General features: G+C 39.2%; 1 protein-coding gene and 1 pseudogene across 1 annotated transcript; one reads left to right on the forward strand and one right to left on the reverse strand.

The window, feature by feature from the left end:
* Window positions 1-1,289: 1,289 nt before the first annotated feature.
* Window positions 1,290-18,344, reverse strand: LOC149155222 (non-specific phospholipase C2 pseudogene; annotated as a pseudogene).
* Window positions 18,345-18,487: 143 nt separating this feature from the next.
* LOC149155223 (uncharacterized) lies at window positions 18,488-21,278 on the forward strand. The gene is made up of 2 exons (XM_089445186.1): window positions 18,488-18,681; window positions 20,247-21,278. The coding sequence occupies exons 1-2, from the start codon at window positions 18,516-18,518 to the stop codon at window positions 20,927-20,929; spliced, it is 849 nt and encodes a 282-aa protein (XP_089301312.1). The 5' UTR covers window positions 18,488-18,515; the 3' UTR covers window positions 20,930-21,278.
* The last annotated feature ends 2,877 nt before the right edge of the window (window positions 21,279-24,155 follow it).

Here is a 24,155-nt window from a genome sequence, read left to right on the forward strand (position 1 = left end):
CTTTTCCTTTGGAATCCATTCTAATTGAACTTAATATTTGTAGGATTTCATGTTTATGTTTTCACATTAAAGAGAATTTAATTTAGTAGTTGCATTCATAATTTCTACGTTTAATGAAATAGCTATTGAAATATAAAGCAAGGAATTTCAATACGGTAAGAATGATGATATGAGGTAGAACAATGTTTTTAGTAGTCGGTACCTCGTAGTAAAGTATTCAAGGCTAAAAAAATGTTTGTGGCACCATATAAGGTTAAATAGCCTAGAGTTCAAAAGTCCCCATAAATGAATATGAATAGATTGATATTTTATTCTCACACAAATTTTATTTGTTGCTTGATAGTAATATACATTTTTATTAATTAATTAATTAATTATTATTTTTTTAATAATAGTTCAAAATAGCAAGGCGTATTCCTTATAACCATACAATATTGTTTTTACATTTTTATTAAAAATATAAATAAATTAAATATAAATATTGAAATTCACATCAAAATATGTAAAAAAATAAAATTGAGACAAAATATCATTCATATTTTATTTTGGAAAACCTTAAAATACAAAAAGTGTAAACAATTTTCCATATAACTAATTAAAATAAAATTTATCAAACATATAAAACCAATAACACTGGTCAACCATATAAAGAAAATTTCAAATATATTAATTTTGAAACATTAAAATAAATCTAAGTTTGAAATATAATCCCAAACCTTTTTTATAAATTAAAAATATTAATGAGCATAATAAATCTTGAGAATCTATTAGTCAACGTAATGAATCCTTACAAAGCATCCAGTAATTATTTTCTTTCTTACCTCACATACAATCTAAGCTTGAAATATATCCCCATTATAAAAGATATTAATTAGCATAATAAATCTTGAGAAGATATTAATCAACTTAGTGAATCTTTACCAAGCACCTAGTGATGGTTTAACTTCTTACATCGCATACTAACTCCACATAATTCCTATTCCTTTGATATAAAATTAAGTAATAAAATTCGCTATGGCATTCCCATTCCCTTCCTTCAATGACACTATTTAGGAAAGTAACGTTTAACGTATAAATCTTAACCAAAATTAGGGTTAGCGGTTTTAAATTAATGTTGTTCTCAATAACGCATATCTTGAAAGAAAAGAGGGCAGGCATAACCGGCAGCAACCCACTTTAACGTGTAAAATTCATGTTCGGTGCAAAAATTCGTGTAGGATGGATGAATCTTAAAGGCAGATGCATAGAAGCAGGGAAGAAAAAAGAAAGAAATAAAATTATCTTAATTTTTACGAGGTGAAAGATAGTTTATTGAATAGATTATTTTTTTTTATCAGGAAATCGAACTGTAGATTGAATAACTTCTTGACTGTTAAAGCAATGGATGAATGCTCAAACTGAGAAGATGGATATGGTCTGTTAGCCCCATGTACCACTACAACAACAATTTATTTAATATAATACTCAATGTTATGGAAAATAATCAAATTATGGATGAAGGGAAGAAGATAGCGCCAAGAGAGTCTAAACCTGTTCCTTTGCCAATCCATGGCGAAATCACGATAGTGGGTACTCGAACCCCTAACCTATCAAATTTGAAAAAGAAGGTGTAACGCCCTGCGGTTCATACCGGGCGCGCGCTCCTCCAACTCGCAAAAATGACTAAGTGTTGGTCACCATCGCATAAGAGGCGTGCGAGTTATGGGTGAGCGAAGCCATGTTTATATGCGATGGATGATGGGTGATGAACATAACCGAGCCGACGGTGAGAAGCGAAGGCAAGGGGCGTTCATTGTTATGTTTTGTAGCGTCGGCCAGGAGACAATGCACAAGGTAGTGTGCGTATAAACATGGCGACCTACAGTTCATTTGGAGCATCAACCGATCGGACATCGCTCTTCGTCACACAAGGTAGTGCGCACTTGGAGAAGGCGCAGTTTACCACAGCTCGGGTGGATGAGCCCGCCGAGCCGGGCAAGGGTCATGTAGAGGTTCCGGTGGCACATACGGATAAAGCACTTGGATTGGGTTGTGGCGTGGGCGAAGTTCGTGCACGGGTGCGCCTGCCCGCCCAACGACACAAGAGGTGTATGTTATATGTTGTAAGTTGTATTGTGGTGGAGTCTTGGCAGACCGTTGTGCGCTCTTGCACGGGCGAGCGCCCTCCTGTTTATGGAACACCGGTTGAACGCAGCTCCTGGTCATGTAACTTCGCATATATAATAAAAATATTGATTATTATTATTATTTCCGAGTTGATTTTATTATTGTATATTGTTAATGGTTTCCGCACATTAATAATATGAATTCATGTTGATTATGAATTGTTAAGGCGTAGTTCGTAAAGTTTATTAACGATGGAACATCTTAATAACTTAGGCAGTGCCGCACCCGCTCAATTAAACGAAAAAAGAATTGGGGGCGTGACAGGTGGTATCAGAGCAGATTCAGGGTTGAAGAAGCTTGATGAAGCAGGTTCACAGGGTGTTGAAGCTGCTGAAAGAAGTGAAGGTGAAATGGTGAAGCGTGATAGAGCAGGGTTGCTCATGACAGGTGAAGCTGATAAGGTTATGGAGAAATCATGGATGAACAGTCTGGGTTTCGTGGACTTGATGGTTCATGGCAAGACCATTCAAGCTCTGGTGGACATGGGTGCCACTCATAACTTTATGACGACACGGTTGGCAAAAGAGGCTGGGCTGACGATCACCCCATCAAATATGGAGGTCAAGGCAGTGAACTCTAGAGCTAAGGTGGCGGGTTCGGTACACGATGTACCTGTTCAGATAAAAGGCTGGAAAGGTTAGTTGGACTTCACGGTGATGGAGATGAACGACTTGGATATGATACTCGGACAAGATTTCTTGAAGGGCAACAAGGCTATTGTTGTCCCCTTATGTGATGAGGTGGTGCTGGTTGGACAATCACAAACTTGGACTTTGCCCACTCATAGGCAAAGGAGGGAAGTCAAGGTGCAGCATGTTTCGGCACTGAGTTTGGAGAAGGCTATGAAGGATTCAAATATGGAGACATATGCGGTGATGTTCAAGGATGTTGAAGGTGATGGAGTGGGGACGCCTGTTCCAGCTGAGATATCTGATGTGCTTACCAAGTATGCGGATTTGATGCCTGATGAGCTTCCGAAGAAACTTCCACCAAGGTGTGCAGTGGACCATAGCATTGAGCTTGAGCCAGGAAAGCAACCCCCGGCTAAAGCACCTTATCAGTTGTCAGGACCTGAGTTGGAGGAATTGAAACGCCAGTTAAAGGAGTTAACTGAGGCAGGTTTCATTAGACCTTCAAGGTCCCCTTATGGAGCTCCGGTATTGTTCCAGCGGAAGAATGATTCGAATGAACTATGGATGTGCTGTGATTACCATGCATTGAACAAGCAGACGGTAAGGAACAGGTATCCTTTGCCATTGGCTGTTGTTTGCTTTGATAAGCTTGCGAAAACCCGAGTGTTTTCCAAGCTGGACTTGAGGCATGGGTATTATCAGGTGGGGATAGCTGAAGGAGACGAGAAGAAGACCGCGATAGTAACAAGGTATGGTAGCTTTGAGTTCCTTGTTATGCCATTCGGTTTGTGCAATGCTCCTCCTACGTTTTTCACTTTGATGAACGATGTTCTATGACCATACTTGGATTCGTTCGTAGTAGTATACTTGGACAATATAGTGGTGTTCAGTGACAACATGGAGGATCATAAGAAACACTTGGCGATGGTATTCGAGACACTGAGGGCAAATCAGTTGTTCTTGAAGAAGTCTAAGTGTGTGTTCGCTCAGACCAAGATTCCATTCCTTGGGCATATTGTTGGTCAAGGGTACATACGGATGGAGCCGAGCAGAGTGAAGGCGATCGAGGACTGGGTTGAACCGAAGAATGTCCATGAGATGAGGGTGTTTTTGGGCATGACCAACTACCAACGAAAGTTTGTAGAGGGGTACTCCAAGGTGACATCGGCACTGACAGACTTATTGAAAAAAGACAAGAGGTGGAGTTGGATGAGAAAATGTCAAGAGGTATTTGATGACTTGAAAAAGAGGATGGTTACAGCACCGATACTGAAGTTTCCTGACTTCGAGAGACCGTTTGAGGTACACATTGATGCTTCAGATTTTGCCATAGGAGGGGTTCTTATGCAGGATGGGCATCCGGTGGCATATGAGAGTCGGAAGTTGCAGGATAGAGAATGGAGGTATCCGGTCCATGAGAAAGAGATGACTGCCATCATCCATTGTCTTCATGTGTGGTGGCATTACTTGATTGGGAAGTCGTTTGTTGTCAAGACTGACAACGTTGCAACAAGTTATTTTGCATCACAACCGAAGCTTTCTGCAAAGCAAGCTCGTTGGCAGGACTTCTTGGCAGAATTCGACATGACTATCGAGTATAGACCGGGTAGACACAATGCGGTAGCAGATGCCCTTAGCAGGAAGGGACAACTTGCAGCATTGGAGGAGGAAGAAGACCGGGCAGCAAGGAGTAGGAGTCGAGTTCAGATGTCAGAAGAGATGCAGAATAAGATCAAGGAAAGTATTGAAACCGATACTTTGGCGCAGAATATAGTGAAGCAGATAAAGGAGGGGAAGACACGAAAGTTCTTTCTACGAGACGGGTTCTTGTTCTTTGGAAACCGACTCTATGTTCCAAAGTCATCCGGACTCAGGAGACACCTTTTGAAGGAGTGCCACGATTCTCCGTGGGCTGGCCACCCAGGGCAGCGTCGTTCTTTGGCATTGTTGGAGAGAGGATTCTTTTGGGAGAAGATGAGAGAGGATGTGGAGGAGTATGTACATACGTGCATCATTTGTCAGCAGGATAAATCGGATACTCAGAGACAAGGAGGACTGTTGCAGCCTTTACCGATTCCAGAGAGGCCATGGATGAGCGTCTCGATGGACTTCATCACTCAGTTACCACAGGTTCAGGGGTATAATGTGATTATGGTCGTGGTTGATCGTTTTTCCAAGTATGATGTCTTTTTTCCTACAAAGATACCTTGTGGAGCCGAGCGGACTGCGGAGTTGTTCTTTAAGAACATAGTGAAGTATTGGGGGATGCCGTTGAGTATTGTGTCGGATAGAGATCCGCGTTTTACAGGGAGATTTTGGACCACATTGTTCAAGTTGGTCGGGACAGAGTTGTTGATGAGTTCGAGTTACCATCCGCAGACAGATGGGCAGACTGAGAGGATCAACGCATTGCTGGAGGACTACTTGCGACATTATGTGACGGCTGATCAGACGAATTGGCCCGAACTCTTGGATATTGCTCAGTTTAGCTACAATATTCAAAAGAGTTCCGTGATGGGGTATAGTCCATTTGAGTTGGTAAATGGACAGATGCCGGTTGCACCGCATACCCTAGTGACGGGAGGCTTCTTGAGAAGTCCTCATGCGAGGAAGTTCATGAAGGTTTGGGATGAGACCTTGGAGTTAGCACGGTTACGCTTGCACGATGCTGTAAGGAGGATGAAAAAGTATGCTGATCGTGGAAGACGGGAGGCACACTTCGGTGTGGGAGATATGGTGTTTCTCAGGATTACCGGGGAGCAGTTTCAGCCAGCCAAGGGGACAACGAGCAAATTGACACGGAAGTATGAGGGACCATTCCGAGTGAAGAAGAGAGTGGGGGAAGTTGTTTACGAGCTGGAGCTTCCACGCCATATGAACATGAAACACCCAGTTTTTCATGTGAGTCAGTTGAAGAGATGTAGACTTGATTCATGTAGGAATTTACAGGGTAAGTTCCTCAGAAAGAATACCAAAAGGACATCGCTCACAACCAGATCACAGATCAATACACCAGTATTTTTGACGTGGTTAAAACCCTCAAAGAGGGAAACAGTCCACGGCTTGTCCCAACGTGGGTACTACAGGCAATTTATTAATCAAAGAATGAAAATTTACATAAGCTTCTCTCATGCACGGATTACACGAACAATGACCCTCCATGCGCTTTAAATAGAACTCATGGACCAATCGGGTGTCAAGCCATGGATCAAGTGTCGGTAATACCGAGGTGAGAGTGAACCGTCGGATCACTACATATCGTGACCGTCGGATTGTAAGTTACAAAATGTACAACGGTAAAGAAACACACTTTACCTAACTCTATACCTAACTCTAGACTAGACCAAGTTGAACTTAACTATTTCCTATGTGTCGGAATATCCTAACATCCCCCTTAAGAACAACTTGGGATAGGATTGAAGGATTTACAAATATGACACAATAGGAGAAGGAAGGAGGCACTAGAGCCTATCCCCCCTTAGTGACAACTTCCTGAACTCCAAGCATATATCGAAGTTTAGTGAACTTCGCCTCTGTGAGAGCCTTTGTGAAGATGTCTGCAACCTGATCATCTGTTGAACAATATTGCACTTCAAGAACATGGTCATGAATGAGCTTTCTGATGAAGTGCATGTGTAGTTCAATGTGTTTACTGTGCTGATGCTGGACTGGATCTTTGCATAGCTGAATGGAACTTTGATTATCACACCAAAGTGTGGTTGGATGCTGCTGCTCAAAGCCAAACTCTGATAGGATCTGACGAAGCCACAAGGCTTCCTTACTAGCTTCCACGGCACCACGATACTCTTCTTCTGCTGACGAAAGAGAAATGGCAGCCTGTTTCTTACAAGCCCATGTAATAGGTCCTGAACCAAGAGTGAAGACATAACCGGCAGTAGACTTCCGATCATCAGGGTCACCAGCCCAATCAGAATCAGTGAAACCAACTAATAGAGGAGCTGCTTTGGCACTGTAATGAATCCCAAACTGTATTGTACCTCGAACATAACGAAGTATTCTTTTAGCTGCTTTCCAATGACTTTCACGGGGGTTTTGCATAAAACGAGCAACAAGGCCAACAGCAAAGGAAAGATCAGGACGAGTATGGGTTAAGTACAAGAGTTTTCCTACAAGTTGACGGTATAAGGTAGCATCAACTTCAGGAGAAGTACAAGAGACTGAAAGTTTGACTCCAGACTAAAAGGGAGAAGGGGCTGGCTTACAGTCTTCCATGTGAAAATGATGAAGAATATCACAAGCATACTTGGACTGGGAAAGGGAAATACCCTCCTTGGATTGCAAGACTTGAAGACCGAGAAAATAGTGTAAGTGTCCTAAGTCTGTCATTTCAAATTTCCTTTTGAGGCTAGACTTCACATGGTTTATAAGGTTGGGATCACTACCAGTAAGGATAAGATCATCAACATAAAGAACAAGGATGATAAGAGAGTTGCCCACTTTCTTGGTGTAAACAGTATTGTCAGAATGACACCTAGAAAAGCCAGATTCTAAAAGAAAGCTATCCATTTTGGCATACCAAGCCCGAGGAGCTTGCTTGAGACCATAAAGGGATTTCTTAAGTCGACAAACAAGGCTGGAGTCTGTTTGTATGAAGCCAATGGGTTGTTCCATATAGATTTCTTCCTGCAAGTCCCCATGCAAGAAGGCAGATTTAACATCCATCTGATGGACTTCCCATTTTAAAGAGGCAGCAAGGGAAAGAACAAGGCGGATAGAGTTCATTTTGGCAACAGGGGAGAAGGTTTCAGTGTAGTCAATGCCTTCAACCTGTGAAAAGCCCTTAGCAACAAGACGAGCTTTATGTTTATCAATTTTCCCATCTGGTCCATACTTGGTTCTGTAAACCCATTTACATCTTACAAGTTTGCGTCCCTTTGGTAGAGGAACAAGATCCCATGTATCATTTGTCAACAATGAATGATATTCTTCATTCATAGCTGCTTCCCAATGTGGATGGCCTGAAGCTTCTGCAAAAGTGTCAGGATCATGATTTACTGGAGCTTGAGCCAGTAAAGAAGAGGCTCTTTCAAACTGAGAACGTGTACATCGCTGATCTGTAGGATCACCGGCAAGATCACCTGCTGCATCCCGAGTAGCACGGACCCATCTTGGAAGTTGAGGATCCTGAGAAGGTGGGGGAGGATTATCATCCTCACTTTCATCATCTGAAGAAGAAATGTTTTCAAAAGTAGAAGAGATAGGAAGAGGTGGCACATCCGCCGGACTAGGCTCGCAGGCCGATTTATTTTCATCAAATTTTACATCTCTTCTAATGATAACATTTTTGGACTTAAATGGAATAAGTCTATAACCTTTTACATCTTCAAAATATCCAACAAAAGTACATTTCTCACTCTTAGGTTCTAAAGCTTTATGCTTTTCATCTGGAATATGGGCCCATGCTTCACTTCCAAAAACACGAAAGTGACTTACATCTGGTTTAATGGAACTCCAAGCTTCTTCTGGAGTGATATTCTTTAGAACCTTAGTAGGAGTGCGATTGATTATAAAATTTGCACAATTAATTGCTTCGGCCCAAAAACTAAGACTGAGTCCTTTAGATTGCAGCATACAATTAGCCATTTCCTTTAAGGTGCGATTTTTCCTTTCAGCTACACCATTTTGTTGTGGAGTGTATGGAACAGTATGTTGCATTTGAATTCCATTTTCGGTGCAAAAGTTGATGAATGTGTTTTTAACATATTCTCCACCATTATCAGTTCTTAGCTTAAGAATTTGATGTCCAGATTGTTTTTCAACAAAGGCTTTGAAGGCCAAAAATGTGTTAAATACTTCGCTCTTGAGTTTTAAGAAGTATACCCAAGTGCGTCTAGAGAAATCATCAATGAAAGTTAAGAAATACTTGCAGCCAGAGAAAGAAGCAACAGGAAGTGGACCACATAAATCACTGTGCACAAGCTGTAAAGGGGCTGAGGCGTGCCAAGAGGCACGTTTGTCAAAACTGTCCCGATGATGTTTTCCGAGTACACATCCGGAACAAACACCATCTCTGCAAGATACCATAGGAAGACCTGTCACCATATTTTCTTTACATAGATGCTGAAGGGAGCGATAGTTTAAGTGACCAAATCGCTCATGCCAAAGTTTGCTCACTTCATCATTATGAGCAACAAATACTGAGGGAAGATTTGATGACCCAAAGTTGTGAAACTTATACAACCTTGTGGAATCATCAGCAATACCAGTAGCTAGAATCTGTTTAGGATCTCTTAGATCCTTGATTACAACATCATGAGGTGAAAATTCAACAATTTTACCTTCACCTGAATGAGTTATCTGATATACAGATAGAAGGTTGCAGGATAAGGTTGGAACACATAATACATCATTAAACTGACCATTGTCTAGATGAACAGTTCCAGTCCCTACAACATTAAGAGATCTATCATCACCAACATATATATTTTTGGTGTTACAATCATTTAAAGAAGAAAACATGGCTTGGTTTTTGGCCATGTGATAAGAGGCTCCAGAATCAATGAGCCACTCATGAGAAGGAGAAGAAGAAGATACATTTAATGCATAACCAGACTGAGATGATTGACAACGACATGCAGAAAGTGCCATTCCGGAAGTTGAAGTTGAAGTATGCTCCACATGGATGTTATGTTTCTTCATTGCGGCTTCCAAGGCTTCCATCTTCTTAAAGCATTTAGATTCTAAGTGGCCATCTCGATTACAAAAGTTACAATGTCTATCAGTCTTCTTCCATTTGTTTTTATTGGTCTTATCACTTTGCTGAAATGATCTTTCATTTTGAGGCTGAGTTTGCTTAGGACCCTTGTTTGGTTTAGGACCATTCTTTTTAGGATATGACTTCTTAGGATTCTTTGAATTTGGTTGCTGCTGGGCGGCTAACGCTTTCTTGGAAGAGTTTCCAAGATTAAGAAGACCAAGGTGTAAGAGTTTTTCTTGTTCTCTTATTAAGGAATCACAAAAGGAGTCAAAGGAAGGGGCCTTGTAGTCTTTTCCTTGACAAATGAAAGCTTCCCTTGTAGAATGGAAAGTGGAAACAAATACAGAGTAGGCTGGTCCCAACTTAGTAAGGATGGAATAAATAAGGTTACCATCTTCTTTCTTAACTTTAACACCTTCCAAGAGATATCTAAGGGTCTTGAATTTGGACAAGAAATCTTCAATGCAAGAAAAATTATTAGGATCCAAAGTAAGCAACTCATTTTCAAGTTGATGGGCTCTAATTTCATTTTTAATCCCAAAAACTTTAGCGAGTTTTTCCAATGCTTCATGAGGAGTCTCAAGTTCTGCAAAATGGAATCTAAGATCAGGAGAAATAGACATCCCTATCAAACCACGTGCTTGATCTTATCTATTTTCCCATTTTGCAGCCTTGTCTTCATCTTTTGGTTTCTTCTCTTGGTCTGTGGCTATTGTGAAGAGACCTTTACTTCTAAGTAAATCTTCCATGTAGGCTACCCATTGGAAGTAGTTAGTGCTGTCAAGAATGACTTGGCATGGACTTTCCATTTTTTTTTTTTTTAATTGAAGCTGAAGATGCTGAAAGTAAGTGTTCCAATGGATAGATCTCGAAAAATTAGGCTGTTTTAAAAAAAACGGCTCTAAAAAAGGCTTCCGGATGAAGAAGTTATGGCTTTTTGAAAAAAAACAATTGTTGAAGTTGCCGGCAAAGTGCGCGAATGTGCGGGAATGAAAAAAAATCTGCCCCCACAAAATGGAGACTTGAACCCAAGACCTCTACTCTCTTAAAATAGCTTTGAACCAATTGATCTATATAAAAAATTTGAGAGAGAGAGAGAGAGGGGGGGGGGGGCCTTGGTTTGCGTGCTTGCCTTGAGAAAGCTCTTTTTCCCTACAAAACACAAAACCCAACACGAATATGCAAAGAAAAACGAACTTTGCGGCTCGAAGTTAGCTTTAGCCAAAAACCTAGAAATTTTAAAAAAAATCTCAAAGTTAGCTTTAGCCGAAAAACTAAATATTTTTCTCAATGTTTCTGATTTTCTGAGATCACACTAAGGTGCAGGGAAAAGAGCATACGCATGAGAAAAATCCTTCCTTTCTGTTTCTGATTTGCTCAGATCGCACAGAGTCGCAGGGCAAAAAGCATACGCAGAAATGAAACGTATAGATCCAGTTAAAAAAAAAGGCTAAATAAACTTAAACCGAAATAAGCAGAGAGAAAATAGCAGTAAACTGCAAAAACACTGTATACCTCCCGATCTGAAAAATGACGCAGCTAGGGCTACCGGAAACCTTTTCGCGTGAAACGAAAGGGGTTCCCCACTGGAACAGATGCTCCAAACCCAACAAAGCAGTCCTCTCGGCCCGAAAGCAGTCAGAAAGAACAGATCTAGGAAACGACAGCCGCATGCAGTTCTATCGGCTTCAGATTTGGATCACCAACGGACGCGGCCCTCAAATAGCTCTGATACCATGTAGGAATTTACAGGGTAAGTTCCTCAGAAAGAATACCAAAAGGACACCACTCACAACCAGATCACAGATTAATACACCAGTATTTTTGACGTGGTTAAAACCCTCAAAGAGGGAAACAGTCCACGGCCTGTCCCAACGTGGGTACTACAGGCAATTTATTAATCAAAGAATGAAAATTTACATAAGCTTCTCTCATGCATGGATTACCCGAACAATGACCCTCCATGCGCTTTAAATAGAACTCATGGACCAATCAGATGTCAAGCCACGGATCAAGTGTCGGTAATACCGAGGTGAGAGTGAACCGTCAGATCACTACATATCGTGACCGTCGGATTGTAAGTTACAAAATGTACAACGGTAAAGAAACACACTTTACCTAACTCTATACCTAACTCTATACTAGACCAAGTTGAACTTAACTATTTCCTATGTGTCGGAATATCCTAACAATTCAGACCATCCATAGAGGGTTGAACCGACAAGAGGACCAGCCGGGATTGTGGACAGACCAGGACTAGAGTTGGAGAAGATTTCGAGTCTCAGAACTACAGGAGTTGGTTGCCACATGCGACGGGAATTTCTTTGCAGATGGAAGGATGCACCAGAGGAGGACAGCTGGGAAATGGGGGATTCACTTTGGAGATGGAAGAACAAGATCGCGAAGTACGACAGGAATTTGAAGAGGAGAGCAGGAATTGTCGGGACGACAATGACTTCTGGTGGGGGAGGATGTAACGCCCTGCGGTTCATACCGAGCGCGCGCTCCTCCAACTCGCAAAAATGACTAAGTGTTGGTCACCATCGCATAAGAGGCGCGTGAGTTATGGGCGAGCGAAGCCATGTTTATATGCGATGGATGATGGGCGATGAACATAACCGAGCCGACGGTGAGAAACGAAGGCAAGGGGCGTTCATTGTTATGTTTTGTAGCGTCGGCCAGGAGACAACGCACAAGGTAGTGTGCGTATAAACATGGCGACCTGCAGTTCATTTGGAGCATCAACCGATCGGACATCGCTCTTTGTCACACAAGGTAGTGCGCACTTGGAGAAGGCGCAGTTTACCGCAACTCGGGTGGATGAGCCCGCTGTTGGAATATTAATTCCAACTGCTGTGCAGCAGCAGCGATGCGGGACATCGTCGATGAGTGATTGCCGATATCGCATCAGCGAGCCGCAATAGAGGACTTATAAAAGAGTCAGCGTATCTGCGGTAGAACTGCAGTGAACAGTTGAATAGCAGCAACTATTTTATTCATATGTCCTGATCCGGTGCCCCACATTTATTCCTGATATTTTAAGCCACCGCCATTACCATCTTTTCACTCTTTAATTATTTTTGAGTTCCCGAAGGAGGAAAGATCAGATCCAGCGCTACACCATTACTTCTCAACAACTGTATTAATGAGCAGAATGACTGAAACAGAAAAGAACCAGCCTCGAGCCGACGTAGCATTTATCAGTCATAGATTTCATCACCACCGACTCAAGAAATACAACAAAAGATCAAATCTGTTAATCATGAGCAGCAGAGACTTCATCAGCAAGTTTAAGCAGTGATGACCATTTCCCGCACTATAAAATGCAGACACAGCAGTGCAGAAAAATATAGTTTGAAAGTCCTTTTGTAACACACAACAGTGTAGAACAAGAGAGTTTTTTTGTATTGCACAGCAGTGCTGAAATTTTCTGAGATAGTTGTTTTGTGGAACTGAAGCGTTCCTGTTGTAATCCCTCTGTCAAGAGGAAGATGCTCTTTAGCATAATATTTTGTGTATATCCCTCTACGTGAGGAAGACTTATTTTATCAGTTAGTTTGTTGTTCATAAATAGAAGTTTTTTTTTGTCCTGTTGTTGTTACACCGTAAGTCGAAAAATACTTGACGTCAAAAATCCCTGTTGCTGTTACACCGTAACTCAAAAAATACTTTACGTAAAAAATTTACGTTGCTGCAACACCACGAACAACGTTGCTGCAACACAAGTTACAGTAACTGAAAAAAACTGCGTTGCTGCAACACCAGTTGCAGCAAAGCGATTTTTTTTTCTGTTTTCGCTATATTAAAACAGAGTATTATTTTGATCAGTTTTTGATCCTGAGGCAAAGTAGAGTATTATTTTATGCTCTCTTCTTTTGTTTTTGAATTATCAGAAATCTCGAAAACAGAGTATTACTCTCTATTCATATTTTTTTTGTTGTTTCGGAATTTATCAGAAAATTCTCAACAGTGGAAATAGAGGATTTTTTCCACTGTATTTTGTTTGGAATAACCAGAAATTCCCGACATGGTATCAGAGCTTGACCAGGCTATTTGAAGACATCAAAGAAGCTGAAAGAAGATTTCTTACTGCAGCAAATTATCCAGCAAAGTGAAAACGCCGTCAAGGTATTTTCAGATTAATTTTCTGTGTTGCTGTTGAAGAAACAATCAGTTATTTTAAGATACTCAGTGAAATGGCAAGGTCAAAGAAGAAAGTCACCAATCCTGCTAAGAATGTGTCTCCCTCTACTCCCAAAATAGAAGACAATCAACTTGAAAGCATTCTATTTGAGGCTTCAAGGTTTAATGGAAATTTTGATATGTGGGAAATAAAAATGAGGACTGTCGTACAGTCTCAAGGGATTGAAATTTGGGAATCAGTAATTGATGATAGCAAGATGGATAGAGAATCTAAGGAGCATAATGCAAAAGCAGCAAAGACAATCTTGGATGGACTGCCTGATTCTGTAAATAATAATATAGAAAAATATTCATCAGCAAAGGATATATGGGACAGACTTCATGACCTTCATGCAAAGGGAGCACTGACCATGACAATCAGTCAACAAGGAAATTCTGAACCTATCATAGAAGCTGAAAATGAGAAGGTTGACCTCATCAAGCTTCAAGTAAAAGAAAGGGATGAAGAGCTCGCCAAGATTAAGAAGGAACTTGATCAATGCAAAAGGAAGCATCATGAAGAGGTCATATCCATGACAAATCAGTTGAATAAAGCAAAGAAGCAGGAAGATATCTTGTCAAGTCAACTTGAACAAAGGCACAAGAGAGTGAACAAACTTGTAGAAGAGATTAGACAGTACAAAGCAGAGGTCTCCTCTCTTAAGGCTGGATTACAAGAAGCCAGGAAGCAGGCACAAGAAGCTGAGAAGAGAATGGAGAGCAGTCAAGCAAAAGATGAAGAAATTTCCAAAATGAAGACAGATATCATCTCTCTTAAAATAGTAGCAGCTGAAGCTACTTGTAGCAAGGAAGAAACTAAGAAACAACTTACAAAGAAGAATGATGAGTGTGAAAGATTGGAAGAAGATATTGTCCTCTTTAGAAAAAATGTTGAAGGGATGAACAAAATCTTGAAGAGCTCTCAAGCCTTGGATGATATGCTCAGCTATCACAGATCTCCATATGATAAATCAGGACTAGGGTATGTATGTGAACCCTCAAACAAAAATGAAAATGCTTTAAGCAAAGGAGATGTAAAGAAGGCAGAAAGAAATTGTGATGCCCCTAGTTCCAGCAAAGGCAAGGAGAAAAATCAAGGTTACAATAGAAGAAATCCTACTCCAAGTAGAAAATCAGCTCCAAGAAGAAATGTTGATGACGACAAAGATGCGAGAGGCAATGGTTATCAGCAAAGAATTTCAAGGCAGAAAGGCTTCAGAAGTACATCAAGGAAACCTCCATATACCAGGTATCAAAGTTCATTTTTTGGTTATTGTTATTCTTGTTCAAACTTTGGTCATATGGCAAAAGACTGCAGAGCATTTCATAGAGATAGATGTTATAGTCTCCGACAATCTCCAAGAAACAATTTTGCAAGAAGAAATCATGAATTCTTATTCATGAACAATGTTGAATGCTTCAAGTGTCCTAACATTGGGCATATGGCACGTGACTGTAACTTGACATGGGCTTTTACACAAGCTAGACCCATGCAAAAAAAGAAAGCTACACAAGTATGGAGAAGGAAAAAAATACAGTTCGAAAGTCCCTTGAGCTCTCCAGTCGATCTAAGTTTCTTTTGAGAAGATTCTGCCGAAAGAAGATAATGCATATACTAAAGGGGAGCCTGTAATTTTTTATCATTATTGCTTAACTGTATTAACAGTCATTCTTTGATGAAGATCTTCTTATAAGGAAGAGATATGGAATTAAATCTCCCATGACAACAGAGAAGGAGCAGGTTGCTGATATTCTGACCAAACCATTGGATCAGAAAAGTTTTGAGTTTTTTATGAAATGTCTGGGTATGATTGAACGCCCAGCAGTTGAAATTAAAAGGGGAGTGTTGGAATATTAATTCCAACTGCTGTGCAGCAGCAGCGATGCGGGACATCGTCGATGAGTGATCGCCGATATCGCATCAGCGAGCCGCAATAGAGGACTTATAAATGAGTCGGTGTATATGCGGTAGAACTGCAGTGAAGAGTTGAACATCAGCAGCTATTTTATTCATTTGTCCTGATCCGGCGCCCCACATTTATTCTTGATCTTTTAAGCCACCGCCATTACCATCTTTTCACTCTTTAATTATTTTTGAGTTCACGAAGGAGGAAAGATCAGATCCAGCGCTACACCATTACTTCTCAACAACTGTATTAATGAGCAGAACGGCTGAAACAGAAAAGAACTAGCCTCGAGCCCACGTAGCATTTATCAGTCATAGATTTCATCACCACCGACTCAAGAAATACAGCAAAAATTCAAATCTGTTAATCATGAGCAGCAGAGACTTCATCAGCATGTTAAAGCAGTGATGACCCTTTCCCGCACTATAAAATGCAGACACAGCAGTGTAGAAAAATATAGATTGAAAGTCCTTTTGTAACACACAGCAGTCTAGAACAAGAGAGTTTTTTTTGTATTGCACAACAGTGCTGAAATTTTCTGAGATAGTTGTTTTGTGGAACTGAAGCGTTCCTGTTGTAATCCCTTTGTCAAGAGGAAGATGCTCTTTAGCATAATATTTTGTGTAGATCCCTCTACGTGAGGAAGACTTATTTTATCAGTTAGTTTATTGTTCATAAATAGAAGTTTTTTTTTTCCTGTTGCTGTTACACCGTAAGTCGAAAAATACTTGACGTCAAAAATCCCTGTTGCTGTTACACCGTAACTCAAAAAATACTTGACGTCAAAAATTTACGTTGTCGCAACACCACGAACAACGTTGTTGCAACACAAGTTACAGCAACTGAAAAAAACTGCGTTGCTGCAACACCAGTTGCAGCAAAGTGAATTTTTTTTCTGTTTTCGCTATATTAAAACAGAGTATTATTTTAATCAGTTTTTGATCCTGAGGCAAAGTAGAGTATTATTTTATGCTCTGTTCTTGTGTTTTTGAATTATCAGAAATCCCGAAAACAGAGTATTACTCTCTGTTCATATTTTTTTTGTTGTTTCGGAATTTATCAGAAAATTCTCAACAGTGGAAACAGAGGATTTTTTCCACTGTATTTTGTTTAGAATAACCAGAAATTCCCGACACCCGCCGAGCCGGGTGAGGGTCGTGTAGAGGTTTCGGTGGCGCATACGGATATCGCACTTGGATTGGGTTGTGGCGTGGGCAAAGGTCGTGCACGGGTGCGCCCGCCCGCCCAACGCCGAGTTTGTGCGGTCTTGTATTATTATATCTTGTTGTGTGTTGGCGGTGGGTTCGTGCACGGGTGCGCCCGCCCGCCCAACGACACAAGAGGTGTATGTTATATGTTGTAAGTTGTATTGTGGTGGAGTCTTGGCAGACCGCCGTGCGCTCTTGCACGGGCGGGCGCCCTCCCGTTTATGGAACGCCGGTTGAGCGCGGCTCCCGGTCATGTAACTTCGCATATATAATAAAAAGATTGATTATTATTATTATTGCCGAGTTGATTTTATTATTGTATATTGTTAATGGTTTCCGCACATTAATAATATGAATTCATGTTGATTATGAATTGTTAAGGCGTAGTTCGTAAAGTTTATTAACGATGGAACATCTTAATAACTTAGGCGGTGCCGCACCCGCTCAATTAAACGAAAAAAGAATTGGGGGCGTGACAGAAGGGGTCGAGACCGATAGTTTCGTCACGGCTAGGCACGTTCTTCACAGGTGTGGGAATCTGATCGAAGAATACGCCGTGCTCGTCATAAGTTATAAGGAACAATGTCTCATTCCACTGAGGGCTAGATTTGAGCATCTCGTACACCTCCATCATGAATTTCTGGCCCTCAGCTACATCGTGCGAAGGATGGTTATCGTTGGCCGGGAAGAGCTTGAAATCCATGTAGCGCTGCGCCACAACCACATAATCGGGCAACTTCCCATTCCTGGCATGGGCCTTGAATTGAGCCGAGTACGGAGTGGAAATCGCCAATATACTTGGATTTTCTGAGATTTTTGTAGAACAGAGTGGCCGGGATGTTATGGTAATAAATCTCGAATGACAAACCCGACTCGACTATTGATTCAAAGATGGTTTTCTGTGGGTATCCCTTGGCCAACACCTTGGGGATATTGCTGGTGGCTCCATGGGAAGTCGCAGAATGAATGTAGAGTCTGTTGGGTTGAGTCAAGGCCGGTACCGAAGCAAACCACCGACCGAATACTGTGAACTCACTTACGAGAGTGTTATATACGGGAACAACCTCGGGTCTGAAGCCATTCATGACAGTCTGAGACATGTTGGGACGCCGCAAGGAAGTTGCCTGGTCGCGAATCTATTCATGGGTGCAGGATCCGCCGAGGTGTTCTCAGAGCCAAAAAAAACTGGTCTCGTATGGCCTGAAACGAGTGCCCCGGATCCGGATCCACATACTCTGCCTCATCTTTGAAGAAAAGACTCAAAAAATTGGTATCAGTGGTGGATATGGGATTCGACTTCTGGCCGGTAACCCCATCGATTTTTGGATTCAGCGGCTTCATCCACGGCCAAATTCAAAATAATGTGGGCGGAAAAATTTCAAAACTTCTTGTGAAAATTCAAATCTCAATAGTGGTTTAAATTAATTCAATTCACATGTATCATGCGCATGGGGATGATGCATCTAGCATTGGAATAAGTCATGGATCAGTTCACATGTATCATGCACATGGAGATGAGGCATCTCGCATTGGCATAAGTCATGGGTAGATGATTTACAAAGACATCAACCCAATCCCCGGAAAGTATTTGTCGAAGAAATTATGTCCACGAATTTTGATCTTGGATTCAACTCCCAGAGGTGCGCGATAAGAATATAAATCAAGGATCCCCATCCTCTAGGGTGCAAACACAGCAGCAACAATGGTGTCAGCTGCTGGAGCTCTAGATTCCGAGGGTGGGAAAGGGCAAGAGGCCGTGGAGGCCATGGATATGGATAGTTCGAAGCCAACGAAGAAGATTCCCAGAAACAAGTTTGTGATTGCATATGCAGTTTTGGCCTCCACCATCTCAATTCTGTTCGGCTACGGTATGTTTGGAGTACTTGATTGGAATAGACGACCGATCAGATGGTCTGGATATGACAAGTTTGGCAACTTTTACAGTGTTTATTGTGTGTGTATATAACTGTCAATATTTATTTCATCAGGCTCTTTGCATTTTTATTCTGTGCATACTGAACTTATTTCGGCAGTTTACTTCTGTTGTTGCTGTACTTGTCCCATAAGAGTTTTTCCTGCTCTGTTTGTTCTGGTTCATATATAGTACATACTTTCGATGCTCATTTCTTCAGCCTTCTTTGTATATATTCTATGTATACTGTCAATACTCATTTCTTAAGCCTTATTTTGTCTTTTATCTACGTATACCGTTAATACTCATTTTAATAGTCCCAGTTTGGTAGTTTTCCTTTCTATTTCTTATTTGAATTAAGTATGTTTTGGAAAAAAAAATTATGATTTAATTTTGAAATGGATTATATCTGAGAATATAAGCTGGCTCATCACTGTTATTCAAGGAAAACCATTCTACCTGTAATTACCAACTAAGAGACTCTATAAAGTGAAAAGCAAAAAAGACTGTCAAATACCTCTAAATCTTCAGCAATCTATGCTGCCAAATACCTCTCAGCAGTTAACATATTTTCTTGAGTCTAAATTTTTTTTTGTTAACGACTCCACCTGTAATTATCCACTAAGAGTCTATAAGGAGAAAAGTTTTATGACTGTCAAATACCTCTAAATCTTCAGCAGTCAGGGCTGCCAAATACGTCTAAATCTTCAGCAGTTAACATATTTTCTTGAGTCTAACTTTTTTTTGTTAATTTTTTTCATAAATATATTTACGATTTTTTCGAGTTCGAATAAGTGGTTGGCAAGGGTACTACTGTAACGGCTTAGATTCAAAGTTGATGCAAAGCCCTTTGTGTGTAGAGAAAATGTGAATTTCAACTGTTTCCATGCTTTCAGCTAGACCATTTTCTTTTGTATTTCTCCCGTGCATATTGTTCCTACTTACTTTTTTATTTTTCACAGGTTGTTGAATTTAGGATTGATGGAGGCAAGGGCGTTGCCATTGAAACAATTTAGGATTAAAGCTGGGGTAGAGTCGTTTTAGGTTTAAAGCTGGTGTATAGGCGTTTTTAAGAAAATATATTATAAGTTACTGTGATCGATTTTTCCGAGTTCAATAAACTTTAACATATTTTCCAGGGTAACGGGTAAAGGTTAACAGCCAAGAGAATAAAGGTTAATAGTTAAGAGTGTGAGTTTGTATGAAGTAGTCGGTGGAGAAGAGTCCGGTATAATTAGAGTATGCATAATTTCATATTTACTAAATTTGATATTTATATATTTGTAACTCGGTCATTGTAATAAAAAACAAGAAAAAACTAGCCCAGTAAGTAAATGAGAGAATCAAGTATGGGAGAATCAAGAGTGATTAAGCAGCAGCTAACCATTTTGTGTTTATTTGTTCTTTCCTCCTCTGGCTTTCCAACCGGCATGAAACTCATCTTTTTCTTTCAACATTTTTTGGATGATCAATTTGCATTTCTGAACTATACTAAATATAATTACTTCTTGATATTCTCAGTTGGAATGGGGCCTGTTAACTGGGTGCTGGGAGCCGAGATTTTCCCTCTTAGACTCCGGGCCAAGGCGGCCAGCCTTGGGGTGGCCGTTGAACGAGGCATGAGTGGGGTGGTCTCAATGACATTTCTCAGCATTTCCAAAGCAATGACTGTGCCTAGAACGTTCTACCTCTTCTTAGCTGTTTCGGCTCTCTGTTCAATCTTCATATACTTCTGTGTTCCGAAAACGAAAGGCAAAACCTTGGAAGAGATTGTGGAATCTTTCCACGTGAAACCTCAGGAATCTTTAGACAAAATGGCAACAGATCCGTCAGAGCTTGAGCATGGTAACAGGAGGGGTATTCCAGTGAAAGGAGGGGTAGTAACAGGAGGGGTATTAACAGGAGGGGCAGTAACAGTAACAGGAGGGGCAGCAGGAGGGGCAGTAACAGGAGGGGCAGTAACAGGATGGCTAGTAATAGGAGGGGTATTAACAGGAGGGGCAGTAACAGGAGGGGCAGTAACAGGAGGGTCAGGACGGGCAGGAGGGGCAGTAGCAGGAGGGGCAGTAACAGGAAGGGTAGTAATACGAGGGGTATTAACAGGAGGGGCAGTAACAGGAGGGGCAGTAACAGGAGAGGCAGGAGGGGCAGTAACAGGAGAGGTAGTAACAGAAGAGGAAGTAACAGGAGGGGTATTCCAGTGAAAGCAGAAACAGCCGTATCATGAACGGATTCTACTGAAAACTACGATATATTTTATATGACCCTGGTATGTCCGAAGCTGCAGGATAAAGAAAAGGGAAAATAGTTTGTCATATGTAGTCCATAGGGTTTGTGTATGTTTAAGTGCAAGTTGATGTAATGCATATTGTCGTTACTTACTTTTTTTCTTGATTGTTTTGAATTTATTATGGGTGGTCGTACGATTCGGATTCAGTCTCAACCACAGATGAAAAAAGTTAAAGGCTAACCATTTCTATCAATGTATACGAGATCTATATTTACGATTTTCCAATAAGAGCCACGTTTAAATGAGTGTAAACCCATGTTTTATGATTGGTAAAAAATCTACGAGATCTACATTTATGATTTTTCAAGAAGAGCCATGTTTAAAGAAGAGCCATGTTTAAATTAGTGCAAACCCATTTTTTTTTAATGATTTGTCAAAAATACCCAATTTGGAGGACTCAATTCAATGTACTTCATCGGATTTGGGCTGAGATCACAGCCCGGCAAGCCATGTTTAAATTAGTGTAAACCCATCTTTTTTATGATTTGTCAAAAATCTACGAAGTCTACATTTACGACGTGATTCGCCCCTTTAGCCCCAGCTTTCCGGGTCCGCAAGCCCAACTAATTCTCATAAATAATCGAATATATAAGGAAAGGGAGTCGTTACCATGTCTTGCTTAAGGCTTTCACTTACTCAATGGAACCTACACTATGGACTACCAGCAGTACAACTAAGCTTGATTAACCGATTAACAAGGCTAGACAAGAGTTAGACGTGTTGATAGACAGAGTGTGGCTGGGGCATAGAGACTAACCTAGAAGAAGCTTAAGTAGGGTGGATTCTAATAGTCTCTGTTGTTCCAACTAAGAAATATAAATCTAAAGATTCTTAATCTAAATCTAAATCTTTTGATTAAACCTAGTTCAAATAGTCTCTCTAAAAAGAATACGTTTATGATACAGTGATAAGAAGTTAAGTTACGACACCCCTTTACTTGAGGATTCAGACGCCCACAGGCCAAAGGTGCTGGGAATTAGGAAACTCTAAAGAAGAGCCGTGTTTGAATTAGTCCAAACCCACTTTTTTAATGATTTGTCAGAAATCCCCACTCTCATGGGCTCAAACCAATGTACTTAATCCAATTTAGGGCTCAATCCAATGTACTTCATCCCACTTGGGCTGAGATGACAACCAAGCGAACTAAATACAAATGTAAACTCTATTAGCAAAAGTAAATAGATTGAGATATTAAAAAAGTTAAAGGCAACGCATGTTAAGAACGTATTTTTATGTCCTTTCTTAATTTAAGTAAATAGATTGAGAAATTAAAAAAGTTAAAGGCAACGCATGTTAAGAATTTTCATGTCTTTTTTTAATTTATGGGGTAGCTGTTAAATTTACACTTCTGTAATTAGTTATTATAATAGATAGATATTGTTATAATAATATTAAATAAAGTTCTATTAAAATAATAAAATTATTTTAATTAAAAAATATATTAAAATATATAAATAAACAATAAAATAAAAATAAATTTATTTGTATATATATTAATAAAATTTATATGTATTTTAGATTTATGATATTTATGTTAAGTTTCTTTAAATTTATTTCAAGGTGGTTGAAGAAATTTGTCTCTTCATATATTTATAATATTGGTTTTTAATTTATGCGTGGTGAGATTGGGGTCTTCAAAGATTAAGAAATTAATGATAGTAGTTATTTTCAAGGTTGTTTTCTAATTTATGCATTGTCAAGTAGGTGTCCTCAAAGATTGAGAAATTAATGATGTTAGAATAGGGATAAATTTTATTCCTAACAAAATAATTATACCATAAAAAATCAATCATTGAAGGAAAAAAAAGAAAAGTTAATTTTTTCTTATTATTACTTTTCAAAGATAGTTGGAAATGTCTCTCGTTAAAAACATAATTGTAATTTAAACAAAATAAATTACATTTATTCATCACTATTAAAACATTAACAAGAATTATATGTGCAAATTTTTCCATTTTTTCTTAATTTAATTCTTTATTAATAATAAATATAATAACTATCTAGTATTATTCAAAATGTAAGTTAATTAATTCTTGTTATTTATAAAAAATCATAATCTATTAGTACCAAACATCAAAATTTGATTTTTATAGTTATTTAGTAGATATATATTTAAAAAAGATATAAAATAATTAAATTTTTAAAATACTATAATATACATATACATATATATTATTTATTTTTTTATTTAATTTATTTTTAATTTTTAAATATAGTTTAATATAACCTTATATTGTGAAAATAATTTTTCCATTATAAAATATTTTATTACTTTCATTGTAAATGTTTACTGAATTTTAAGTCAATTTTGTTATATTACAAATAAGAAAATAAACGCATGAATAATATTAATAAAAAAAAAAAAAAAATTTCCCTCGTAAAATATTTTTTTACTTTCATTGTAAATGTTTACTGAATTTTAAGTCAATTTTGTTATATTACAAAATAAGAAAATAAACACATTAATAATATTAATAAAAATAAAAATAATATCATTTACCATCATTATTAAACGGTTTCACCTGAAATATATTATTTAAAATACGACTTAATCAAAATTTAAAACGAAATACTATTCTAATTGAAATTTAAACTTTTATAGGAAAAAAACATAATATTTTCATCTCATATAAAACGTGTTTCTTCATTTCTATTTGATATTAATTTTGAAAATATATATTAATTTTGAAAATATACAAACTTGAGTGTGTACTGCATTGTATTTATCTTAATCGACGGTTCTATGTATATAATAATCATAATAAAGAGCACCGCAATATTTATCAAAAATTGACTTACGGCTTAAAGTTTGTTGTTTTCCTGATCCTTGAACCTATTACGGGTAAAAGTAGTCATATACCCTTAATCACACTCAAATACTGTATACTTGCAAAATTCAGCGATCCAGTGGGAAGCGACCTCTGAGAAATCTATCTTTCTTAGTGAAAACAATGTTGAAATTATCATTATGCCCATTTTAATATTGTTGATTTCATTTCTCTTTTGTTAGAAACTGCTTCCGAAAGCATGGAGCACGACCCAATTAAGTAAGCCAAACATGGGTTCCCAGCGGGATGGGGTGCCAGCCAGGTGAGGGCGTATGGCAACCCTCTCACTATGTACTACTAGTGGCGGGCGAC

Source organism: Pinus tabuliformis, chromosome 9, assembly GCF_031772625.1.
Source record: "Pinus tabuliformis cultivar Carrire ecotype Pingquan chromosome 9, CPIR1, whole genome shotgun sequence".
Classification (NCBI taxonomy): domain Eukaryota; kingdom Viridiplantae; phylum Streptophyta; class Pinopsida; order Pinales; family Pinaceae; genus Pinus; species Pinus tabuliformis.

Bases quoted from the DNA above. Each gene is read 5' to 3' on its own strand.
- LOC149155223 (XM_089445186.1), top strand. From the start codon at position 18,516: ATGGTGTCAGCTGCTGGAGCTCTAGATTCCGAGGGTGGGAAAGGGCAA. The intron at 18,682-20,246 runs GTATGTTTGGAG...TGATATTCTCAG, and splicing joins CTCAATTCTGTTCGGCTACG to TTGGAATGGGGCCTGTTAAC.